General features: G+C 31.5%; 11 protein-coding genes across 11 annotated transcripts; 4 read left to right on the plus strand and 7 right to left on the minus strand.

Annotated features, from left to right (window-relative positions):
- Window positions 1–36: 36 nt before the first annotated feature.
- Window positions 37–960, plus strand: cubi_02092 (proteasome subunit beta 7 NTN hydrolase; the record flags this gene model as incomplete). The annotated part of the gene is made up of 1 exon (XM_029019104.1): window positions 37–960. The coding sequence occupies one exon, from the start codon at window positions 37–39 to the stop codon at window positions 958–960; it is 924 nt and encodes a 307-aa protein (XP_028876578.1).
- Window positions 961–1,349: 389 nt separating this feature from the next.
- cubi_02093 (superoxide dismutase) lies at window positions 1,350–2,015 on the minus strand (the record flags this gene model as incomplete). The annotated part of the gene is made up of 1 exon (XM_029019105.1): window positions 1,350–2,015. The coding sequence occupies one exon, from the start codon at window positions 2,013–2,015 to the stop codon at window positions 1,350–1,352; it is 666 nt and encodes a 221-aa protein (XP_028876579.1).
- A 943-nt stretch (window positions 2,016–2,958) lies between these two features.
- cubi_02094 (uncharacterized protein) lies at window positions 2,959–5,080 on the minus strand (the record flags this gene model as incomplete). The annotated part of the gene is made up of 3 exons (XM_029019106.1): window positions 2,959–3,948; window positions 4,017–4,416; window positions 4,569–5,080. The coding sequence occupies 3 exons, from the start codon at window positions 5,078–5,080 to the stop codon at window positions 2,959–2,961; spliced, it is 1,902 nt and encodes a 633-aa protein (XP_028876580.1).
- A 1,667-nt stretch (window positions 5,081–6,747) lies between these two features.
- On the minus strand, window positions 6,748–7,353 carry cubi_02095 (RNA recognition motif-containing protein; the record flags this gene model as incomplete). The annotated part of the gene is made up of 1 exon (XM_029019107.1): window positions 6,748–7,353. The coding sequence occupies one exon, from the start codon at window positions 7,351–7,353 to the stop codon at window positions 6,748–6,750; it is 606 nt and encodes a 201-aa protein (XP_028876581.1).
- Window positions 7,354–8,505: 1,152 nt separating this feature from the next.
- Window positions 8,506–8,901, plus strand: cubi_02096 (uncharacterized protein; the record flags this gene model as incomplete). The annotated part of the gene is made up of 1 exon (XM_029019108.1): window positions 8,506–8,901. One exon carries the CDS (start codon window positions 8,506–8,508, stop codon window positions 8,899–8,901), a length of 396 nt encoding a protein of 131 aa, XP_028876582.1.
- An 82-nt stretch (window positions 8,902–8,983) lies between these two features.
- cubi_02097 (transcription elongation factor TFIIS) lies at window positions 8,984–9,685 on the minus strand (the record flags this gene model as incomplete). The annotated part of the gene is made up of 1 exon (XM_029019109.1): window positions 8,984–9,685. One exon carries the CDS (start codon window positions 9,683–9,685, stop codon window positions 8,984–8,986), a length of 702 nt encoding a protein of 233 aa, XP_028876583.1.
- A 1,141-nt stretch (window positions 9,686–10,826) lies between these two features.
- Window positions 10,827–17,009, minus strand: cubi_02098 (uncharacterized protein; the record flags this gene model as incomplete). Its single annotated transcript, XM_029019110.1, has 1 exon — window positions 10,827–17,009. One exon carries the CDS (start codon window positions 17,007–17,009, stop codon window positions 10,827–10,829), a length of 6,183 nt encoding a protein of 2,060 aa, XP_028876584.1.
- Window positions 17,010–17,524: 515 nt separating this feature from the next.
- Window positions 17,525–19,034, plus strand: cubi_02099 (WD repeats-containing protein; the record flags this gene model as incomplete). The annotated part of the gene is made up of 3 exons (XM_029019111.1): window positions 17,525–17,594; window positions 17,659–17,813; window positions 17,922–19,034. 3 exons carry the CDS (start codon window positions 17,525–17,527, stop codon window positions 19,032–19,034), a joined length of 1,338 nt encoding a protein of 445 aa, XP_028876585.1.
- An 871-nt stretch (window positions 19,035–19,905) lies between these two features.
- Window positions 19,906–20,538, minus strand: cubi_02100 (uncharacterized protein; the record flags this gene model as incomplete). Its single annotated transcript, XM_029019112.1, has 1 exon — window positions 19,906–20,538. One exon carries the CDS (start codon window positions 20,536–20,538, stop codon window positions 19,906–19,908), a length of 633 nt encoding a protein of 210 aa, XP_028876586.1.
- Window positions 20,539–21,072: 534 nt separating this feature from the next.
- Window positions 21,073–22,254, minus strand: cubi_02101 (ATP synthase subunit; the record flags this gene model as incomplete). The annotated part of the gene is made up of 1 exon (XM_029019113.1): window positions 21,073–22,254. One exon carries the CDS (start codon window positions 22,252–22,254, stop codon window positions 21,073–21,075), a length of 1,182 nt encoding a protein of 393 aa, XP_028876587.1.
- Window positions 22,255–23,138: 884 nt separating this feature from the next.
- On the plus strand, window positions 23,139–23,966 carry cubi_02102 (uncharacterized protein; the record flags this gene model as incomplete). The annotated part of the gene is made up of 2 exons (XM_029019114.1): window positions 23,139–23,633; window positions 23,865–23,966. 2 exons carry the CDS (start codon window positions 23,139–23,141, stop codon window positions 23,964–23,966), a joined length of 597 nt encoding a protein of 198 aa, XP_028876588.1.
- Between the last annotated feature and the right edge of the window lie 9 nt (window positions 23,967–23,975).

Here is a 23,975-nt window from a genome sequence, read left to right on the forward strand (position 1 = left end):
GGAAAAGAGGATAGAAAAAAACAAAAAAAAAAGATCATGTTAAAGCTTTCTCAGTTTGAGAATAATGGAGGAGTTTTAAGTTTGGGAGGACAAGAACAGTCAAGATTCGATTCAAATTTAATGCAGGATAGTAAGAAGAATTCCTCTAGGGTAATAGTGAACTCTGGTTCTGCTGTAGGGATTAAATATAAGGATGGAATTATGCTCATTTCAAGTCCTTTGATATGTTATGGAACAATGAAAATGAATTCAAATATTTCAAGATTCCACGTAATTGGATCAGGAATGATTGATTTATATGATGAAAGACAAAAATTGAAAAGCAAAGATGAAGATATGAGTTCCGTTAATATTGACAAGAGGCCATTGATTAAAAAATTGACAGAAGTAGATGAGGATGCAAAGGTGAGGTTTTATGAAGGAAAACTTTCAATATTAGTATCAACTGGGGAGTTTAGTGATTTCCAGAATATTATTGAAAGAGTTGAGGAAAAAGCAGCTGAGGACTTTTTTGAAGGTAACTTTAAATCTGCTAAAGAATATAGTGGGTATATTTCAAGTATCCATTATCAAAGAAGAAATAAGATGGATCCATTATTGAATGATATAATAGTTGCAGGACTTAGGAAGGATGGTAGTAAAGAGATATATTCTGTTGATCCATTGGGTACTAGGTTTGATGAAGATTTTATTGCTAGTGGAATGGCTGAGTATCTTGCAATTACCCTTCTAAGAGATAAATATAAGGCAGATATGAGCTTTGATGAAGCTAAATTGATCTTGGAAGATTGTATGAGAAATTCATTTTATATTGAATGCAAAGGAGCTAGAATGGTTCAGATTGCTACAATTAACCAAGATGGTACCCGAATTTATCCAAAGTATCCTTTGGATGTTACTTGGAAGCACGATCTTTTTATCAAATCTAACTTGGATAGGAAAGACTACATTGGTTTTTAAGATAGAAACCAGGAGAAAATAAGATACATGATGTTAAATCTTGTTTCTTCTTTCAAATTTCTTCTTTTCTCTATAATGAATATATGGAGATTTATATTAAGAATAAAACAATACAAGTATTAAAAGACTGAAGCTCTGTAATTGTAATTACTTTTAAATACAGGCTATATAAACAGTAAATGGAGAAACCTATTCAAAGTGAGAATTAGAACGAGAAAGAGAGAGAAATTTGATAAGATTTCTTTTGAATAGAGAAAGAATAGGAAGTAGCAAAACGAAGAAATACCCTAGATAAGATAGCATAGGATTAAATTTGCTCTACACTACTACAATATGCTCCTTTTCATTTTTGAAATGTTTGAAAGCATTACTCTTATTAATAAGATAGATTAACTTAAATTTGATTCAACAAAATCCCAGTTGATAATACTGAAGAATTTGTCAACATATGAGGCTCTGTTATTTCTGTAGTCTATGTAATAAGCATGTTCCCATACATCACAGGTTAGAACTGGTTTCCCATGTCCAAGCTTTTCAGGATTGTCTCCGTCATGAGTTTGGACAATCTTTAGTTTTTTATGATTACTTGGATCAATTACTACCCAAATCCAACCAGAACCAAAGTGACCGGTGGCATTTGCAGCAAAAGATTCCTTAAAAGATTCAAAACTCCCAAAGGATTCATCAATCAGCTTTGCAACCTTTGGAGTTGGAGTATTAGTATCAGAAGGAGACCTTAAACAGTTCCAGTAAAATGTGTGATTCCAAACTTGAGATGCATTGTTGTATATTGGACCGGAACTTTTCATAATAACTTTCATTAAATCGTTTTCATTTTCAAACTCTGTAGATTTTATCAATGAATTCAATTTTGTTACATATCCTGCATGATGCTTTCCATGATGGTAATCCAAAGTTTCAGATGATACGACTGGTTCTAAAGCCTTCTTGTCGTATGGTAGAGATGGTAATTCAAATGGCATTGCTGAGAAGAATCTAAAAACTCTGTTAATCAACTTTATAGAGTTATTATTAAAAACAACTCTGATTGACATCTCCGCCATAAGCGTCAGAAACATGTTGAGGGGTGGAAATTCTCGAATCAGGGGGGGGGGACAAAATAACCTTTAAAACTCTTTGCGTCTTCTAAAATTCCCCGGTTTAGTTCAACTACATTCCCCAAGGTAGTCTCTGAATTTCCAGCTGCTAATCGTTTCATATTCACTGCTATTGCTATTAAAGTATTATTCTACTACTAATATAGTAATTAATACTACTGTTATTACTACTAATAACAATACTAATATTATTACTACTACTAATACCACTAACAACAATACCTTCTGAATACATTATTTACTCAACATTCTTTAAACTAGAAGATGCTGCACCCCAAGTTACATTCAGGAAATTTTGAAAGAGAGAATTTTGCAAGTTTATGAAAATCTTAATTTTTTAGGACTAATGGGGTGAACCAAACCTTAAACTTTCTACTGTAACTATCTCATTTTTTTTTTACCTGAACTCAAACATATTCCTTCTTTTTATATGTCTTCTCATTTCATTCCAACACAGGGACACTCGTATCTAACCATAACTCTTTTTTCAATTGTTTCCTACCAAATTCTACCAACCTTGATAGTTGTCTGTTTCTTCTTAAAAGAAATATTTAACATCACATCCATTATTTTACCTCTCGCAAATTTCTCCAAATACCTTTTGCATTAAAATTGTGAAAATGATTCTTCTCACAGTGGTGCCCCCTCTCTTCCACGAACTCGTTTCCGCTAATTTCAAGAAAATTCTCATTCCCTACAGATCCCATTTATTATTTTCTCTTATTTACTACCCACATGTAACATGCTAATATCGCGAGCCCCCTTAGCTTAGTTGGTAGAGCATTCGCTTAGTAAGCGAAAGGTCCCGGGTTCGATTCCCGTAGGTGGCTTCTTTTTTGGTGGTTTTTTTTGTGATAGATTGAAAGGGGTGTATTACTGATTAAAAATACAACTTGTTCTGAATATGAACGTTATTACTTATAATATCATTATTGTTGATTTCACTATTAAAGTTATCTTCTTTTTCTGGTTCTGTACCTATTGTTTCAATTTGCTCAAGTTGAATAGATTTAATATTATCATTATTGTATGTGGGAATTTTGTAACACTCAGAATTAAAAATTTCCCAAGGATCAATATTGTTGCTTTTAATGATTTTTTCTATTCGTTTTTTTTCTAGCCTTAAGAGCTGTAAATTTAAATAATAAAGTTGATGATTTAAAATTTCAATACACCAAAATAATTTATCACTATTAATTCCAGATATTTGATTAAACAAATCAACTACTCTATTATTAATATGATTAGTTTCTGAATTAGTAGTATCAACACTTGAATATGTAGTACTGGTACTAGTAGTAGTCATACCACTAGTTTCAATTTGTTGATTAAATGAATAATTATTATCAAAACCATTAAACGAACTCAGATCCAATCCATGATCCATTCCAAAAATATTATCATTATATTTATGTGATTGAGTAGTAGTAGTACTCTCCGGTTCCAATGGTCTTTCTGCTTTACACAAATACTGACTATTAGGAATATTATCAAAAACCAAAAAAGTTCTTTCTACATATTCACGTAGTATTTGTGGTGTTTTAAACAATGCATATTGAGTCACTAATTCGTCTGGATCTTTGTATTTATCACTTTGCTCATTTAAGAAATTATAAGTAATCCAAAAATCATCTTTTATGTAACTTTTTATTTGTTTTTCAAGATTTTCTTTATGTTTTCCCTTATAATTAATAGCAAGAATATGTATCATGTATCTGCATTTTTTGCTGTTTAATATTATCTCAGGTATTACTAAAGTTTCATTATTCAAGTTATTATTGTATTTGAGTAGAAAAATATAAGTAGGCTTCAATGGAGGTATCATCTTTTCACCTTGAGGATAGCTTAAAAAGTACTTATACCATAACAACTTTGGAAAAAAAAAGAGTAAATATACGTTATTTTTAATCGTTTAATATTAAAGAAATTAAAACTTACCTGTTCTTCATATGGCTGATAGTTAATTTTCCAAGGTTTATCAGGGCCTGCAAAATGTACGATCTTGTGTCTTACAGAATCTTTCCAATCATCTCTTCCTGCCCAAAAGTTATAATCCATAGGTAATTCATCATAAGTACCATTACAATAAAAGTTTAAAGCAATTTGATCATTAATTCCCCATTTTTGAACCAAAGATAAAGTATTATTTACAAAATGATTCCTTCTCAATTTGTTTAAACTAAGTAATAATACACCAGCATTAAATGACCTATTTGCATTGTATTGAAGATAATTAATCAAATCATCTTTCTTCAACCATTCATTAATAATATTTGAATTCGTTGAAGACCTTGCAACTATTCCACATTCACTCTTTATTTCTGTCTTGAATAATTGTCTATAATCAAATAAATGGTTATATTATTATTTTACAATAACAATATTAGAAAAAAATAATTTAGTTAATTCAGTTTTTAATTATTAAATATTTTTTTTAATACTCCTCAGATATGCATTTAACCATAGTCAAATTTCATATAAAAAACTTACCTTAATGAATGATTTATTATTGCATCAGTGTCTACATATAAAATCTTATCAATTCTTGGGTCTAAAATTTCTGGTAACAAAAGTCTACACATGGTAGCTTCAGAAACATGTTTTAGAGTTTGTTTGTAATTAAGCTTATAAGTGAAGGGATAAAACATTAAAGTTAACTTGTGAGAGAATCCCAAATTGTCATTCAGCTTTAATAGTTTGGAATATTCATCTGGTGTTACATCTGGCATTACAATTATATGCACGTTTGCATACTCTTCTAGACCCAAATTACTGTATATTGAGTTGAGAAGTGTTGGAAATAGTGGAAAAACTTGTTTATCCGATGAAAATGTTATGTCATATTTTACTCCTTCTGTGTCATTCACAGACCTGAAAATTGAGCTATTCTTTCTGTGAAATATTTTAACACTTGAAATCCCCATTATAAAAGGCACTGAAATACATATTATTGCCGACAATATCACTATTACTAGTGATATTTTCTGTTTTAATGTTGCCATCTTATATTAATTACTTTCACTTTCTCTTTCCTTTATATTTTTATTGCTAATACCTTGTTCTTTTCTACTACTACTTATTCTAATATTACTACTAAAGCTACTAATTGTTGAATATTATATAATTTTTGTCCACATTACTATAATTAATCAAATAATACTTGATAAATAAACTTGATTTTTTAATTAAAAATTACACTTATATCCCCTTCAAAGCTGAATAATTTTCTTCTTATATTTTAGGCTTTTATATTTAATATCTTGATTTATATGTAATACTTACCCTTAATTTTTCTATAATTATTGAATACTTAAAAATTTAATAACTAAATTCTTTAGCCCCTTAAATAACCACTGCTACTCTAATATTATTAATTCTCTTATTATGATTAGTATGAAAATTAATAATTAAAAATCTTATTTTTTATTTTTCTTGACAATTTTTTCCCTGTCAACAAAAACAGCTTTGTGCATGCACCTGCCCTCATGCAATTTCTTTTTATTACTTACGTGTCTTTTTTAATGGACACCGGTATTAAGCATTGTGGCAGAAAAAAAAAAAATCATCAAAATAAAAATTAATAAAAAAAAAAAGCTAATATATTATCCTATCGCAGAACATTTTTTTTTTTTGATAAAATAAAATATGGCGAAACCAGAAATAGAAGAGGATTCGACCATAAAAGAAGTCCAAGCAATTTTGAAGACGGCAGTGACACAAATTATGAGCAATGTAAGTTTTAACAAAACTAACAATAACAGCAATTACAATTTCATGTATAAATTATATACATAATATTGATTTTATTGGAGATGAAATTGTCTCAAAACTTTAATTAAGTATCTAGAGTAAAAATAATGCAATGTATTGGTAAATATCGAAAATATAAAGAAAACCCTTGAAATATTTGTCTTGGTATTTCTCTTAAATAATTGTTTTTTCAATTTAAATAATCATATAAACATGTATTTATACATTTATTAATTTTTTGGAATATTAAAGATTTGAAATTAAAAATTGCAGCATCATAAACCAAAAAAACTATTTGTATTAGTTTGCAAGAATTGTTGAATTGTTGTTATTTACCAATATATATTCACATCAAACATTTACTTTTAATTTGAATTATACTTAGGAAGTAAGAAAAGTTTGCTTTGAGCAGTGTTTTCAAAGCAAGAAATCTCATTCTCCTTTAAATAGATTTGACCATCAGTGTCTTTCTAGATGCATGGATAAGATGTTCTCTGCCCATTCAATTGTGGAACAAGCTACCACTGAAAAAGTAAAAGATTTAGGCAGTTCTGATATTCCTAACCTGTGAAAAATTCACTAGGCTTAAATATTATATTTTTTTCTTCATCCCTTGCCAATTCTGATCTTGATTTTTTTTTTCAAATGTCCAATCCCTATCTTGCTGCTAAAGTCAGTGGTAACATCACTTTAGAGCTGGAAATTGTAGAATTTAATTCTTAAACCTTCTCTAATCTAAATAATTGTATATTGATTGTTAGTTCAGTTTTTATTTAGATAGAAATTTTATTATTAATATTATTGCTTCATAACAAGAACCCATAATTATCTTCCTCCTACCTAAACCAAACTGACTGAACACATTCTAATAATTAACACTACATATATATTCATAAATATATGTAAGTGGAGTTCAAACTTATATACCATCTCTAGGCAAAGCCCTCTTACACTCTACCCATTTTCCCTTTAAATAATGGCTACTATAGTATTTTGTGACATTGTTTACTGCATCAACACTCTCAAATGTCACAAAACCAAAGCCTCTAGGACGGCCATTGTTTTTATCAGTAATGAGTACAGCATCCTTAATATTGCCGAATCTTTGGAAATAAATTTTAAATTCTTCCAAAGTAAGATCAGGAAGTCCACCAACAAAAATTTTACTAATGTTCTTAATTCCCTTTGAAACAACGTTCTTATCATAATTTTCTTGTATATTCTCGTCTTCTTTAATATCTTCAAAATATTCTTTCATCATCAAATTAGTGTTTCTAGGTGAAGCTCTTTTGCAGTCTACTACCTTACCTAATATTATATGTGGAGTAATATTCTGAACAATCTCAACAGTTTTCGGATCCTTAAAAGTTACAAACCCAAACCCTCTGCTTCTTCCGCTTACATTATCATACATCACTACAGCATCCAATATTATTCCAAATTGCAAAAAGTATTCCATCAAAACTGAAGATGTTACCTGCTGTGAAAGCCCTCCTACAAATATTTTTCCTGACACCAAGTTCATTTTTATTTTTTATTGGCCTTCCCAAATTGAACTTAATCATATATTTTATTTATATAAATATGTATATGCTTAGAAAAAAACAAATAAAAAAAAAGAACATAGACAAATTTAATTGTAATTTCTGTTTTAGATTCAATTTTTTGCTAATTCACATTTATTTCAGCATTCAAAAGTTAATATATGATCTGCCAGACACTGTTGAATTGATTAAGATTCAATCAAATTACTATTATTAATTTCATTATAAATAAGAAATTAAGGTGGTCTCTTTTTCTGTGTTCTTAACCTTTTCTGATGTTGATCTTCTATTTTTATCTACTATTTTTAAATTATAGAATTTCCAAATTTACTCCTAAATCTGGTACTATTTTGTTCTTTTCCTGTCAATCTAGAAAGTTTATGAGGAAAAAAAGAGAAAACTAAAGGGGGTTTCAGAAAAATAAAATAAACAAAATTACTTGTTTGCATGTTGCCGCCATTTTCAATGGCCAGTTTGCATGCAACTTAATTATATATAAATTTATAATTTATTTCTTCATGCTCGTAATTTAGTTGAAATTATGAATAAAACCAGAAATTAACTCTAGAAAATATGTTACCTGTGTTTTTTAATAATTTATTTAAAACAAGTATTTACTAATATTGACCATTTTGATCTTTTTATTATAGACTTTTAAATAAAATACATTTTTTTTTACTGATTTATGTGGCGGATAATCTATTTATGTAACTAAATCATATTAATTAGTCACCATAATTGTTCTTCTAGTTGATTAGCATTAGATAAATAAATAATCACAAGAAATCAATTGGATCTCAGAATTGGATATTTAATGGTATTAAAAGGGAGAAAATGTAAGGAGATAATAGGTATGCCATAAAAAATTTAAAAAATAGAAAATATGCATTTAATAAACTGACTTATATCTTATATTTACACTATTTTTGCTTTAAACTCAGTTCACTTCTTTTTATTAAGACTATTAAATTTTTTTTTCGAATATTAATAATTTTTTTGTTCCAATAATAAACCATAGCGCTAATAAAAAAAAAGTAAATAATTATTGGAATAAATTGATAATATAGAAAAAAACATTAAAAATTAGAATTAGTACTAATTATTAGTTCTAAAAATGTTTAAATAATAGAATAATGACTGCAAAAATAGAAGATCTGAATAATTTAGAGACTGAAATTGTTTTGTTAGCTACTGGAAAAAAAGTCGAATTGCAAATTGAAAAAGCGAAAAATAATGAAGAAGAGAATTCTGAAGATAGAGAAATTTTTGAAAGGATCCGTAATGTTGGAAGTTGTAGTTCAGCAGCAGGTAGCAACTTTTTCCATTCTTATAGAAAGATGAAAGAAATAGAGGAGGAACGCCTAAATAAAATGGAGGAAGATTATTTGAAAGAGAAAGAAAAGAAGGAATTTAACATACAAAGAGAAACGAGAATAATGAGTTATATTGAATCTACCAGCAAAAAATCCCAAAAGAGAAAGAAGAAAAAGATGCAAAAAATTCTAAAGAAACAAAAATCAAGTAATTGAATAGTTATAATGATTAAAGTATACATAGTTATATTTCCAGATTTTGAGTAATATGATAAATTGTTCAAAATTAATTTTTATATTAAGTTGTTGTTACAATTCTTAACTTTGCTTGTTTTATCAGCTCACTTTGAATATTTACATCTTTAATCATCTCTTTATATTTGTCGATATATTTATTTAGATTATATCTTGGAGTAATATGAGATAGATCTGGAGGAACTGACAAAGAAATGGGAAGATCAGGAAATATTTCAAGAACTCTTTTGTCACTTTTAAATCTTTTACTTTTCTTAGTCATTAAAGTGTCATTTCCTGACTCTTCTGATAAATCCTTAGATGTTTCAATATTGTATTCAGTCATTTCATCATTAATATCATCAAAACTACTGTTTCTTTTTTTCTCATTAATTTCAATAGAATCTCTGTCATTCATCATTAAAATACATTCCTCTTTAAAATACCTTTTCTGCTCCTCCAACCTTTGTTGCTTTACAGAATCTGGTGCCAATTCACTTACAGGGCATGTCACAAATTCTCTAACTGACATTTCTCCTGCCAATATTCTCCGTCTTAAATCTGAGTTATTTGGACGTTTCAAGTTACTCATCAGCTCAAACCTTCTTTGACGAATTATTCTATTATCTTTACCTGACATTACTTTAAGAAAATCCTCTTCTATGCTCTTACTTAATGAATGAATATCCACATTCTTAAACGCTTCATTCTCTACTAAACCTTGTTCCAATGCATTTCTTAACTCAATTTGCATAGAACCCTCCATATTTTTTCTTTTTTTCTTTTTCAATGCGTTAACTTTATCTTTTATTAATCTTACATAAACAAATTAGAGCAGAAATCCCTTCCAACAAAGCTATTCAGAAGATCTAACTACATTACCGAAATCTCAAAATTTTTCTAAGTTATTTATGAAATTTACGTATATTCAAACAATAAATAAAAATTATATTTAACTTTCTTTTGCAGTTTGCTACACAAATAATATAAAGTATTATTTTCTGCTCGGCGCCAAAATCACTAATTAAGCTGGGTGATTTTAATTCCCTTTATTTTCTTTCCCCCTTTTGAGTAGAAATCAAAGAAACTCTAAGAGAAAAATCACCCAGTTTAGTTCCCAAATGGAGAAAGCCAAAAGAGTACAACGAGAAAAAGATTATTTTTTTTTTAAATAAATGATTATCATCATACGGTCTACCTTTTTTTTCTAATGGAACTATACTATTCCTAAACTTTACTTTTTGAATGGATTTCTAATTATCCATCAAACTTTTACCTCTTGTATTTTGTAATTTCCACAAAAGCTTTAGTCTAATTCAATAGAAAAATCGGATTTTTTTGCCAAAGATGGATCACTTTCTTTTCCACCATTTAAAATAAAAATGAATGCAATCCCGAGCATTGGGGAAATAGCAAATATGAGCTTTAAAAACGTGAAAAGTAACCAAATCATTGTTTTACCCACACATAAAATAACCTTTATATGTTAACTCTCCCTCTTTTCCCCTTTAACACAAATTTCTCACTTCTGCCATTCCATATAAATATAAATATATATATATATATATATATATATATTTATATTTATTTATTTATTTATTCATACATTTCTACTGTAATACAACTCAAGTTTATAATATTTTGGCGCCTGGTCTGAATGGCGCCAAATTAACAATATTACTTCGGAAGAACTTAATCAGGAAAAGGTAAATTCAACCAAGATACCAATAATAATGACAGAAAGATGTAGAAAAAGTTCTAAACAAAGATTCAATGTTAATTAGTAATAATTTCTTAAATAATTAATTAAAAATATGCTCCTAAGTGTATGAAGCGATCAAATAAGCACCATTTAATGAAAATTAGGTGTGCGAAAAATTAAGACACTTAGTAGATTAGCTGAGATTCTAAAAGTATAAGTTATTTTCAGAATGGGGATTGCTAGTTTGAAAAGATTCTTCTTGATCCCGAACAGATTCTTGAGCACTCATATTTGTTTGGTTAAAGTTAAAAGTAGTATTTACATTGTTAATACTGTTGAAAGTATTGTTACTAATAAAGGAGTTAGTTGTCATCCTTGAACCTGTCAATTCTACGTTATTATTGCAATTATTACTATTATTATTATTGGTGCTTGGATTGAAATTTGTGGTTGTCATGTTAGAAGTATTAGTATTAGTAATAGTGGTTGTTCCCGTTGTGTTAACACCAGAATTTGTTGTGGAAGAACCAAAGCTTGAATGGTTAAAGGTAGATACTATTTCTTTGTTAATTGTAGGTTGAGACGGTGGTTTTGATTTAATTAAAGGAAGAGGGACATCACTAGCCATAAGTTCTTCAGCTGTAACTCCGTACTGTTTAAGCTGCCGAGTCAGACTTCTGAGAGTCTTTCTTCTATGATCCATTACTGCCGGAGGATAAATAATGAATTCCGCAAGCCTTCTTCTAAAACAATCATGTCTGTGTTGTTTGATGCAAAAAGATCTAATTGTAGGTGTATTAACTGTTAATGTTGAGACAAGAGGTGTGCTTCCATTAGCTGAAGGTTGTGAATTAGGTGGTTTAACCTGATTTTCATGGGATTCAGAATTGTTTGTATTCTCGTTGTAGCCCATCATAAGGCTCATAGCCAGTTTTGAAGAGCTCCCAATAATCCTCAAGCAGTTCAAAGCTCTTTCTTTAAGTTCAGAATCTGTAAGCCTGGAAAAGGGGATTGCTGGGCTTCTATTTGGAGGAGGTCTTTTCTTCAATACCACCCCAGAAGCAACTAATTCCTTCTTATAAATCTCTCTCTGTTTTCTAGCCTCTTTAATAGCATCCTCCAATGAAGGAACTTCAGTGGCCTCCCCTGATGATCTAGTTCTTTTTAAATTAGTAACCTTGAGAGGGCCAGTAGAAGATGAATAAGAAGATGTTTGACTGCTATTTTGTAAAACAGAGTTTTGCCTATTTTTCTTTGGTGATCTATAACTTCCAATTAAGTTTGAGTCTCCCTGAGAAAGTAAAGGTTTTAAAAGCATTCCATTCTTAGAGTTATCTTTAAATTTGTTAATTGTCCCATTTCTTATCTTTACAGACTCTTGTAGAATCCCTCTCAAATAATAGTCCCAGTAAATCTGCAAAGCATTGATATTTACTATCATAAGAGGCGAAAAAATAGGGTTTTCTTTACTCATTATATCCAACTGTGTGTTGAAAAGCTGTTTTTTCAATCTTTCGGAGTGTCCGAGATCTTCCAAAATCTTGCTCACAATTTTTAATGATGAAAGGGTTGAATATAATAACTTTCCTCCAGGATTAAATTTACCCATTTCTTTCCCATGTTCTGGACAAAAAACTTTCTGGGAAAAGTAGTTTTCCTTTATTTCTCCAGGTCTATTAATTGAATCCAAACTTGGAGGTTGGCAATTCGGAGAAACATATAAGACATTAGAAGTCCTTCCAGAGGGATAACTACCATATAATGGCTGCCCATTAGATATTCTACTATCTAGAAGTATATTATCCTCTTTTTTATCTTCCTCTATTTCACCAATTGTCTCCATATAGCACCCATATAGCTTCATACAAAGAGGATGGGCAGTTCTTGTACAACCTGGATGGTTACAAACTAAATTTACTCCATAGCTACTTTTACATATACAACAATATACACTCGGTATCTCCAAGGTATCTTGATCTGAAAATTGCTCTAAAATAAACTGCTCCTCGTTCCTTATATCTCTAAAAGGAATCTGCTGCACAGAACCCTCAATCCCTCCAAATCTTCTTACAAAAGTTCCTTTATTTTTGCTCAATGTCCCATCCTTCTGTAGCTTTACCAAAGAAGTCATTCCTAGGTAGTTGGCTGCTCCGTAAGCCTGTCCACATGGAAGTCTGTATACTCCTGGTGTATACAAAGCACATATGATATGTACAAACTGGGACCTTTCACCTGGTCTTCCACTGAAATTTTGGGGGACTCCTTGGGCTTCTATCAATGCTCCTCCTCGCCTTGGACAAAGAATACAAGATGTATTTTCAGGTCTAACTCCTTTAGTGCAGGCCTGGCACATAAAACTATCCAAGCTTTCTAGATTCTCTCCCAATCCGTAACAACTCCAATGGACAGTCAAACCACAGCAATTGCATCTTACTAGTATGTTAGAGGCCAAGATCCCATCCTCAGATACCATTCTCTCTGGTAAAATGCCACTTAAATTAGAGTCAGAAAATCCTCCTGAGCTTGGTACCTGTACTATTCCTTTATTATGAATTAAATTACCTTCTCCATTAGAGGGGAAGTCAGTTGAATCAAGTTTGAGACAAATACTACAAATATCTCTATCATACTTATCTGGGTTTAAAGCATTGCAGTAATAGACTTGGTTCTGCTTAAATATCTCACAGGAACTCTTTTTGATCACGTTTGGACTTGAAACATCCCAAGACTTGGACCTAGAAATTGATCTTGTTCTGGATCTTTGAATGACTCCAATCTGAGAGCTTCTACCCGATTTTGGATTATATTTACTGTTAAATATGTCAGGAAACATGTCCCTATTAATGTATCTCTTTTTACGTAAATTTACTTCCTCATCAAGCTCCCTAATGGTAACACCCTTATTTCTGATATGAGACAAGCAAAAACAACGGATATTGACCATTTGTAAAGCCTCATCCTGTACATTCCTCCAACCTTGAATTAGACCGACTAAAGTTTCTCCTCTAGAATAACATGGGTCACAATCAACTTCAACCTGAACTCCATTGAGCCAAGCACAAATTGGATGAAAGAGTTGTCCACAGTTCTTGTGATCACACCCAACAAGCCCAAAAGTGTTATCATTTCTACAAAACACACATCTTATAGAACCATCATTCACAGTTTCATCACTTAAAGTTGGTTGGGTTTCTATGAAAGTATTACTTCTAAAAGATTCTTGTTGCAGAGATAAATCCTGATCTAAACTTATATCCTTACTACCATTCTCAAGTATATCCAATTCAGGGGTATCTGTCTCAAGTTTTAATGCACCTTTGTCAGGAGAATTTGATAATATAGTGGAAATAGATCTTTGTTCAGATTCCAAGGTTTCTGGAGATTCTGAAGTTTTTGGTACTTCCTGACCAGAATTCGAGATATCAGTTTTCCCAAAACCCAAAACATAGTGTTGATTGTTTTCTCTTCCTATCCTTTTATTTGTCCAGCTCCTTTTAAGCCTTTCAACATTCCAATTACTTAGATTCTTCCAATCTTCACATATTACCAGAGGTAAGTGCCAAATAGCACAAACAAGATGGACCCACACTCCCTCTTTATTTGTTCTTTTCATAGCTCCTCCAGAATGGGAACATAAAATACAGGAGATACTTCCTGGATTAAAGGCTACAAGATATTGGGTACCTAAAAATTTCTTCTCAAATTCACATCTATCACAAAGCCACCCATAAAAGTCAAGAAGTTCGTTTAATGGAATATTAACTCCATAACAAGCAACATGGGAGACTACTCCACATCTAACACACTCAACAAATGGCTTTAGTGTGTCCGTTTCCCAGTTAAAACACACTGAACAAACATTAGTCAAGTGCATATTCTTCTCTTTAGATTCTAATAAAGCATCAAACTTGGAAGATTTAGATTTCTTTTCATTCTTAAATTTGGCTTCACTGTCAAGATCTTGTACAGATTCCATCTTCTTGGATGCATCTAGTTGTCTTAAGAATGCAGGGTATAAGTCCTTGTACCCATTAACCAAGAAGAATTTTAATTTATTCCAAGAATTAACAATTTGGTACCTTTGTACTACATTCATCCAGATGAAAGGAATGTCAGTTATCCTAACATTATTCTCATTTTCGTATATTATTCTGTTTTGGATCTTAAATCTGAGTTTAGCAATAGAATCCACAATTTCATTATATATAGGGAGAAACCTTTCCAGATTTGCTTCAACAAAATTAAAGTCCTTATATTCAACAAAATCATTCATCATATATGGATGAATAAAAAGAGTATCAGGTTCCTGTTTAAGATCTTCCTCATGATTAGTAAAATCACTACTAATTACTTTCTCAGAATCTTGTATACTCTTTTCTTCTTTAGGGCTTTGAGTATTTATGTTAAATTTATGCTTGTCATTAACCTCTCTAGTAAGTCTAATGGGTTTATTCGGATCCAACCAGTATACTCCTCCCAATTCTACGCAGCCAGGAGGATCTATATAACTCAAACCATTCTTATGAAGGAAGACCTTTTGTTCATCTGTACATACATCCTGTAAAGTATTACTTTGGGGAACTGTTGAGATACAAGTATTGTTAGATGATAGTACAAAGTCAACCCACCAATAAATTGGGTCATAACTTCTATAGGTTCCCCATATATCATCTCTGTATAAGGGAGCTTCTGTTGTAAGTTGAGTCTGTAATGATGGGCTTGAACCAGTTATTGTTCCTAATACTGGAGTTTCAGCAGGACTAGTATTAGTAGTACTTATATTATTGATACTTGTATTACTAGTATCAGTGGAAATTGTACTAGAAGGACTATGTACTCTGTTGAACTCATCAATAAGAGATCTAAGATCTATTTGATCAACATTATTGGAAGATATGTTCTGAAACAAGCTACCCTCTTCTTCATAAAGGTTTTGGTATGTTTTTGTTTGCTGAGAAATGTTAAGGTTGACCAGGGAATTAAGTTCGTCTATGTTATTGGATATCCTCTCAAAGATGTTGATTGTGAATATATCTTGTTTGTTGTTGATTCTGGCAGGAGTAAAAAAGACCTTCTTATGGCTTTGATCGTAGTTAAAGAAGACATCACGGAGATATCTTTCTATATATTTAAACTGATAGTAGGACAAATCAAGTGTTTGTAGGATGTCCCATTTGATATTGAAAGTATCCAAGATGTCAGGGATTTCAGGTTTTGGACTCCGATGATCTGAGAGAGAAAAATGATAGAAACTAGATGGTTCATTAGAAAGTTTCATCAAAATATTACTATTTGTAGATTCCATTTCTGAGAAGTCGTTTATAGGTATTTGTTGTTCATGGGTAACAGAAGTTTCAATATGGCCTCCTTCAGATATCCCAAACTCCAATGGTGATTTTGGTTCCAATGCCACTAAAGAAAGTGATCTAGGGAGCTTGAAAAGCAAAAAATATGGTTTTTGAATTTCCTGAGGGATCTTGGAGGGATTACCCCCTCTAATTTTTAAAATAGATTTAGAAACAAGATCAACAATAGCATCCAAACTACAGCTTTTCATGTATATTGGAGGAAGAGAAAGATTTGATTTGTTTATATAGGGACTAGCTCTCCCTATTTTTCCCCATGGAGGATCGGTAAAGAGAGTCTGCTCAAGGATGGTTAATTCCTGGATTATTGGCTTTCTTAATCCTGGGTTTGTTGGAATTGTTTTTAGGATGATATCCTTCTTAGCTCCCATTGGGATCTTCCTAAAAAAGGAATCAAACCTACTCCAACTTATTTTGGCCATTCTAGAAGTTCCTCCTGAAGAGCTTGGGGTACTTGTAGAGTTCTCATTAATTAATGTTACCGAAGTTATGTCTAAGTCCAATTCATTCATGTGATATATATCCTTTCCCAACTTAACCTCAGAATTTCGTGCTTTAGAGGCCATCTTATCAGTACTCTTACCAAAAGAAGATGCTTCCATCTTGTACTTTGACTTATTCTTGGAGCGACCTCTTTTAGATTTACGCAAAACTTTTTTATTCTTTTGTTTCAGTGTGGTCTGAGAAACTTCTTGGTTACTTTTACTAACTACATTCTTAACTTCACCAATAGAAGTTAGTATTGGTTCCTGAATATTGGAAGAATCCACATCCACCTGAATATGTGGCTGACTGACTCTAAAGTCAGTTGTGACATAATTGTTGGGTATTTCTTGATTAGCGTTAGAATTCTCAAAAAAAACTACCTTTTCTCCACTCTTTCTCATAGACCTAGTCACTCTCCGCTCTTCTAAGTCATTCTCCTTATGCATGACGTCCGAGCTACTTGCTTCCTTCTCCAAGCTTAAAGCTTGTACTACAGATTTACTGTTTCTACTAGGCCTTTGGTCCCTGGTTTTCATTTCGAAAACTTTCTCAAACTGCCTCAAATTGAACTTTTAATTGTTCTTTTAACCAATTTAACATATATTTATAGTAACTTTTTCATATTATCTGCAAAATACTATATATATTTCAACCTCCTTACTTTCAAGATTCAAAACCTCAAGCTTTCTTACAGTTTTCCTCCAAAATCTAATTAATTTGACAAAATTTCACTTCTTTGAAATAAAAGAAAGCTAATATTTTCAAAATTAGGAGATTTTTTACATAAAACACTAATTTCTTTCCAATTTTTCTTTTCTTAAAATTCCCAAAAATTTTATCAATTTTCCTGCTCTGACTTTATATATATACCGGTTACCAGTTTTTAATTATTTAATTATTAAATTGGTCATACAATTTTGGCGGGAAATATTTGGGATTAAAAAAAAAATCTAAAAAGCTAGGATAAAATCTTTCTGGGCTTGTAAGAAAAAATTGAGGGAATTACTCCCATGCAAAAAAAACCTTGAATTTTGACTGAAGACAAATTCATATGACTGAGAGTTTGGAGGAGGTTTCTGTGCCTCTGGTAAATATACAAGAAGAAGTTCTTGTGGTTGGAGGTAGGTTGACTTTGACCTTTATTTAGATTTAAGCTAACTAGATGGTGAAAAATTAATATTCAAGGGACTTATGATGGTGGAATAATTGGTTTAAGCTTGAAATCTCACTTGGGTAAGAAGAATAAGCAGGTAAGTAGTGCTGAGGAGGATGCAGATGAGGAGAAGAATAAAGGCATTAAGGGTATTTTCAACATGATTTTTGCCTTTAAGGCACACCTTGTAAGTTAAATTTTCACAGCCTTTTTCAATTTTATTTGCTTATTTTCTTTAATAAAATTTTTCCCTTCTTTGTTACATAAATACTACCTGTTTATTTCATTACTACAGGCTAGTATTAAAGATATGGACTCTAGAGGAAATCTACTTGTTACTGCAAGTACAGATGAAACAATGAGGATTTACAATTTGAAAACCAGGTGTGACAGTGGTATGTTAACTAAACATCAGGGAAGTGTGACTTACGTGTGTTTGTCTTGGAACTCTAAATACTTAATTTCATGTGGAGAGGACAAAGTCGTTTGCATATGGAGATGTGCAAATTGGGACCCAGTTAAAAGCTTTGATGACATTCATGAATTTACTCCAATTTCAGCAGACTTTCATCCTTCAATGAAATTAGCTTTGACTTTAGATATTGAAGGAAATATATGCATGTTGGACCTTTTACAGGGGACTTTGGCAACTAAATTTACCGTGCCAGGGTTGGGAAAGAAAGGTGCAAATTTGAACAGAAGATTTGGACTTTTTACCCTGATAAAATTTAATGTGGATGGGAGTTATTATGCTGTGCTTTCTCAAAGAGAGCTAGTGATTTCCAGTATAACAGACGATGATGACTGGTATTTAAGTTCTTCGACTGCTAATTTAGGACTTGGACCTGTTCAGATTACTTCTTTTTGTTGGATTACTAACCAAATCTTTCTAGTTGGTTCTTCTAATGGACAATTCAGAATGATCCAAATTACAAGAGAAAGATTAACCGAATTGGAAATTATCTTTACTTTTTCAAATGAGATTTCTAATGAGATTAAGAATCCACATCTTGGAAATCGAATTAAGGGGATTTGTACTATTGGGTATGACCATCTTAAGTATCGAGACCCTAATCATTACAAGACTTATGGAAAACTGGTAACATGTGATTCATCAGGTATTTTTGTTCTTTTTAATTTTACCTTAAACTTGAGCGAAGAAACTGGCAAAAATTATTGTGAATTTGAAATTATGGATGTGTTTGACTCAGATAACAGAATTACTTGTATGGTAATTGAGGATAGAAACCCAAAAGATCCTTTATCTTTGACATACCAGATTGATCCTGATACTCAGGAAGAGAATGGTTGTTTGCCTAAAACTTTTGTTAAAGGTAACAAACAACTTAAGGTTGTTAAGAAAAGCAAACATGGTAGTTCAACAAAGAAAACCAACTCAAAGCAGTAGGTGATGGTCTGGTAGCTTGATTATTTGAATTTTACTGTCTATATTTTAGTATAGCTTAACATTTAATTAATTTTCTAACTTTACATATTTAGGCATAAACTTTTTTATTTTCACTTGATTTCTTGTTAAGATTCTAACTAATTAGAAGATTCATTAGTTTGGACTCGTTTAACTTAAACTATTGTTCCTCATTGCACTTAGATTTATCTTTTTGTACATTATATTGGTGTAATGTCAGTGTCAGAGCAGCAAGAAGAAAGAAAGTGGAGGAATTAAAAGTTATGTATTTTTCTGGAACTAATGTTTTCCAGAGTCTTTCTTGCATTTTGGCATGATCTGCTATTTTGTCACCATTAATAATTTCAGATTTCCTACTTAATTTAAATTTATAATTTTTGAAATATTTGGGAATACAAAAAAAGTGCTTGGAGTAGTTTTTAAAAAATAATCCTTTTGTAAATAAATGACTAAGCTTACATAAATTTCCATGGAAGATAGGAATCATCATCCTAAATTGAATAAATTAAAGTTTTGCTATACATGGAATTATTTTTAGACTGGGCGCCAAAACTCCAAATATTTTTGAATGCACTTAAAGTTAATAAAGGTAAACGTAATTGGATTTAAGAGAGGAATTAGTATGACCAGTGAATTATCCGGTTTAACACAAATAATAAATAATGTATTAAGAATAGGATAAGAGATAAGTAACAAAATATATAACTTAGAAATATACAAAGTTTGTTAAATAATAGCTAGTTAAGATGCTATCCTAAAAGGTTGAAGAAAATTGTTTTCTCAACATTTAGATTTGAATATACAGTTTATATATAATATATTTATGTTTGGGAGCTGTTAAATTATGTACTTTTTAGTTTTGTTCCTGTTTCATTAATTTAGTTATTATTCTAGGTGTTTTAAAAAGTCGAAAACCATTTGAAACTGGCATTAGAGGGTAAATATCCTCAAAAAAGTAGTAGGTGTGTCCCACAATAATCCCCATTAAATTATCCCAAGGTCTCCATCCAATAACCAAACCCATACCCATTAATACCCAAGGCAAGTAAGGAGCTCTTACAGTGAATATAAAAACTGACATTCTGGCAGATGGGTTTCTTCTTCCCCAAATGTAAGTCATTACATTAATAACAGCACCACTAAAAAGATACCCTGCTCCAAAGAAATATGAGAGGAGAAGGAGCATCCATGAGCATGTGATTAACATCCAAAGAAAGTCTGCTGGCCTACTGTGGAAAACTACGTCTTCCAAGGATGCGCAGTAATAAAGAAGAACATATGCATTCCAGAAGAAGTGTAAGCTAAATGTCCCAAAGAAGAAGAAACAAGTTGCCAATCTCCATATTTGGTATTCGTTGATCACAAGCAACCAATTCAAATACAAGTTAAATGGTGAAATGATATCTAATGTACACAAAATCATCAATAGAGTTGAAATAGCGAAGTAGACCTTCGTTACTGGTGGAATATTATTCACCATCAACATTTTTCCTTATCTGTAGTATTTTCAAAGCTAAACCCTTTTACAATTCTCACAGTTAATGCTTAATTGGATTTATGCCAATTGGGCGCCACACGGAAGTGGCGCTTTTTGGCAGACCAGTTACATGCAGAGTAAATAAATGTTTTTGGAGAACTTAGAAGATGAAGAGTCTCAGGATGGGAGTGCGGGGATTTGAGATTTAACAAGAATATATAGAATAAAAGAGGTTTAGTGTTGTAAGTGAATACAACAAATTATGCGTTAAAGAGAGGGGTATTTCAAGAAAAAGAGTACACTCTAATTCTTCTATAATACCGGTATGAAGTCAAAGGTAGGATACAGAAACATGTTTAAGGCAAACCAATAAATGAAGAAGTCTGAAATTCAGAGGTTTATGGCCTTAAGAGTTTAAATAGTGAAGAGAATGTGGAGAATTGCCATAAAAAAAAACAAATGATCTTAGTAAAAAAAAAAATTAATAAGCTATTTCTATATGTTAAAAAGGGTGGAATAAACAGTATTAGTTGAGCCAGAGAATTATCTGGCACGAGGAGCGAATATTGGAACAATAGCATCAACTTGGTCTTTTCTGTTCATGAGGATCATCTCGGCAATCCAAGTAAGGTTCCTAATTTCTTGTTCCTTAAGCTTGGCCCAAGCATAGAATACGCCATAATTCAATTGCTGATCAAATACAAGTTCACACATAGAAACAGTTTCAGCATATAATAAATCCTCCAAGCTCTTAAATTGTCTGTCAGCAAGATTTTTGTGACTAGAAGATTTCCTATTAGATTCGTCCTTTCCATCAGAAAGTCCAAGGTCATTAGTATTCTCATTAACGTAGAATGCTTTGCATTGATCATAAAGAGCACTGTACTTTGAATATGGCTCTAAGGCGGCTCTTACACGAGTGTCATTCCAGGCCTTCCTAATCTGTTCTGTACCTTCCGGATATAAGTAACCAAAGCTTGGATATAATGTAGAAGCACTTGAAAAATTAAAATTGAGTGAGTTTAAAGTAATAGCAAGAAGTCTAAAGTCTGCCTCACATTTTAAGACATGGCTCATAACCTCAGCAGATGTAGGATTTAATGTCTGGCAAAATCTATAAAAGTCCTCAAGCCATGATTTCTTAAGAGAACTTCTAAGAATTTCCAAATCCATTTCCTTGACGATTGAGGTAACATCCTCATTTTCACCACTAAAAGATGTCAAAAACTCGTCAAAGTATGGACCAATTGGAGTCTCAATGAGAATTGATTTGTAAAGCTCATCAAAAGATGATGACAAATCCAAAGCAACAAAAGCTCTGATTTCTGGAAAATATCCTAATGGGTCTAAACGAGCAAGAAGTTCCTCTGCTGGTTTCTTATTCATAGCTCCTTGAATCAAGTTCACCACATTATCAATCATTTTCTCATAAGTAATGTAGTTTAGAAACTTTCCTAATGGTTCATAAGCTTGGGATTGTAACATCCTAAATTCATGAGCGAACTTCTCACGACATTTTTGAGTTATCACATTTACTGACAAAGGAAGTGCCTCATCTTGCATAAATGTACCATAATCTGTCTCCTCCAATGCTGTTCTCATGTCTTCCAAAGTTTCAGCTTGGCCAATCAGGTGGTATTCATCCATAGTTACAAAGCCTGATCTATATCCTCGAACCATAGCCTCTAAGTACCCATCCTTCAAGTTAAATGTCAAAAGCTCCATTTTGAATTTTAATACTCAATACAGAACTCCTTTTTCACGCCTTTTTTTTCTTTTTATTTACTATTAATTCCCTCTTGTTTAAAATAATAGCCTTTTCCGCATCAATTTAGCGGCCATAATGGCGCCATATGTATTTGGCGGGGATTTTCTGTTATGAGTATTTCTATATATATTCAGAAATAATAATACAAATTAAAGTTAAAAGTAATCAAATAATTTCAAGTGTTTCTTACTGAGAAATTTTAATACGTTTTATCTGCCAAATTCTTCCACGTGATTCAATAATAATAGTTATTCCTTACCTCTTTCGAACTCAATCTTATGTTCTTTCTACTTCTGCTCTTGATTTATGCTACTCTAAATTACATGCAAATGTCTCAATATTTTAGTTTTTCCAAAAAATAAAAACTTAACCTTTGACCACAAAGAAAGGGATATCAAAATATGGAGGAGAGTACTAGAGGAGTGGAATGTATAGAAGAAAACGTTAAGTTAGGGAAGAGAAGGATAACTTAGATAGTAGTTTAGAGAAACTCATGTTTCGTTGTTTTTTTGGAGCATTACCTCCATAAAACTACCAAAAATCTCACTACTTTAATCACAAATGCATTTGAAATGATACAAAGGAAATATAATTTTTCCGAACATTATATTTCAATTCGAAACAAGATCTTCTATTTATAATAATTTCACCATCATTTTAACCTAAATATTCCAATACTAAATGATAAACCGGGCAAAGTTGTGGCGCCAAATGGTTTCTATGGTCAGGGTAATTTGTGGTAAATTAAATTACTAAAAAAAAAAAAATTGAGATAATAAGATATTTAGTAGTTATTCAAATGCTCGGGTAAATTTTTCTCAATTAAATATTGACTGAGCTAATGGAGGCTGGGTCAAAAGTACAAGGTGAAGCAACTCCTCGTTCAGATGCTAGCCCAAATAATATATTGAGATTACCTACAAAAAAGAATGTTCACGTATTTTTCGATATTTCGATTGGAGGAACTCCAACAGGAAGGGTAGTGTTTGAGTTATTTACGGAGATTGCTCCACTGACATCTGAAAACTTTAGAGCACTTTGTACAGGTGAGAAGGGTAAAAGCCCAAATGGGGTAGATCTACATTACAAAGGATGCAGATTTCACAGAATTATTCCAGAATTTATCTGTCAAGGAGGCGATATATCTTCGTACAATGGTACGGGGGGAGAGTCAATTTACGGAGCCACCTTTGATGATGAGAATTTCGCATTAAAACATAATTCTGCAGGATTATTGTCTATGGCTAATTTTGGCCCAAATACAAACTCTTCCCAGTTCTTTATTACCACTATTCCATGCCCTTGGCTGGATGGAAAACATGTCGTTTTTGGTAGAGTAAGTTAAATAATAAATCGTGTTTATTTTAAACCCAGACGTGTTCCAGATCTTTATTTTTTTAGCTAATATTAATTAAAGATTTGGGTCTAAGATGGGTGATACTAAGGACCAGTATTTTTGTCTGGTTTTAGCTTATTCAAAGTTAAGCTAAAGTCCTACAATACTGGAACAATCAAATCTCTATATAAATGCATATTCTTTTACTAACATTATTAATGTCTCTTTTAGATCTCAACAGGTGCTGACGTCATAGCTAGTATGGAAAGATTTGGATCTAGTAACGGAAAGACTAGTGTTTCCGTAGTTATCGCAGATTGTGGACAAATTTAACTTAAAACA

Source organism: Cryptosporidium ubiquitum (genome assembly GCF_001865345.1).
Source record: "Cryptosporidium ubiquitum isolate 39726 chromosome Unknown contig_12, whole genome shotgun sequence".
Classification (NCBI taxonomy): domain Eukaryota; phylum Apicomplexa; class Conoidasida; order Eucoccidiorida; family Cryptosporidiidae; genus Cryptosporidium; species Cryptosporidium ubiquitum.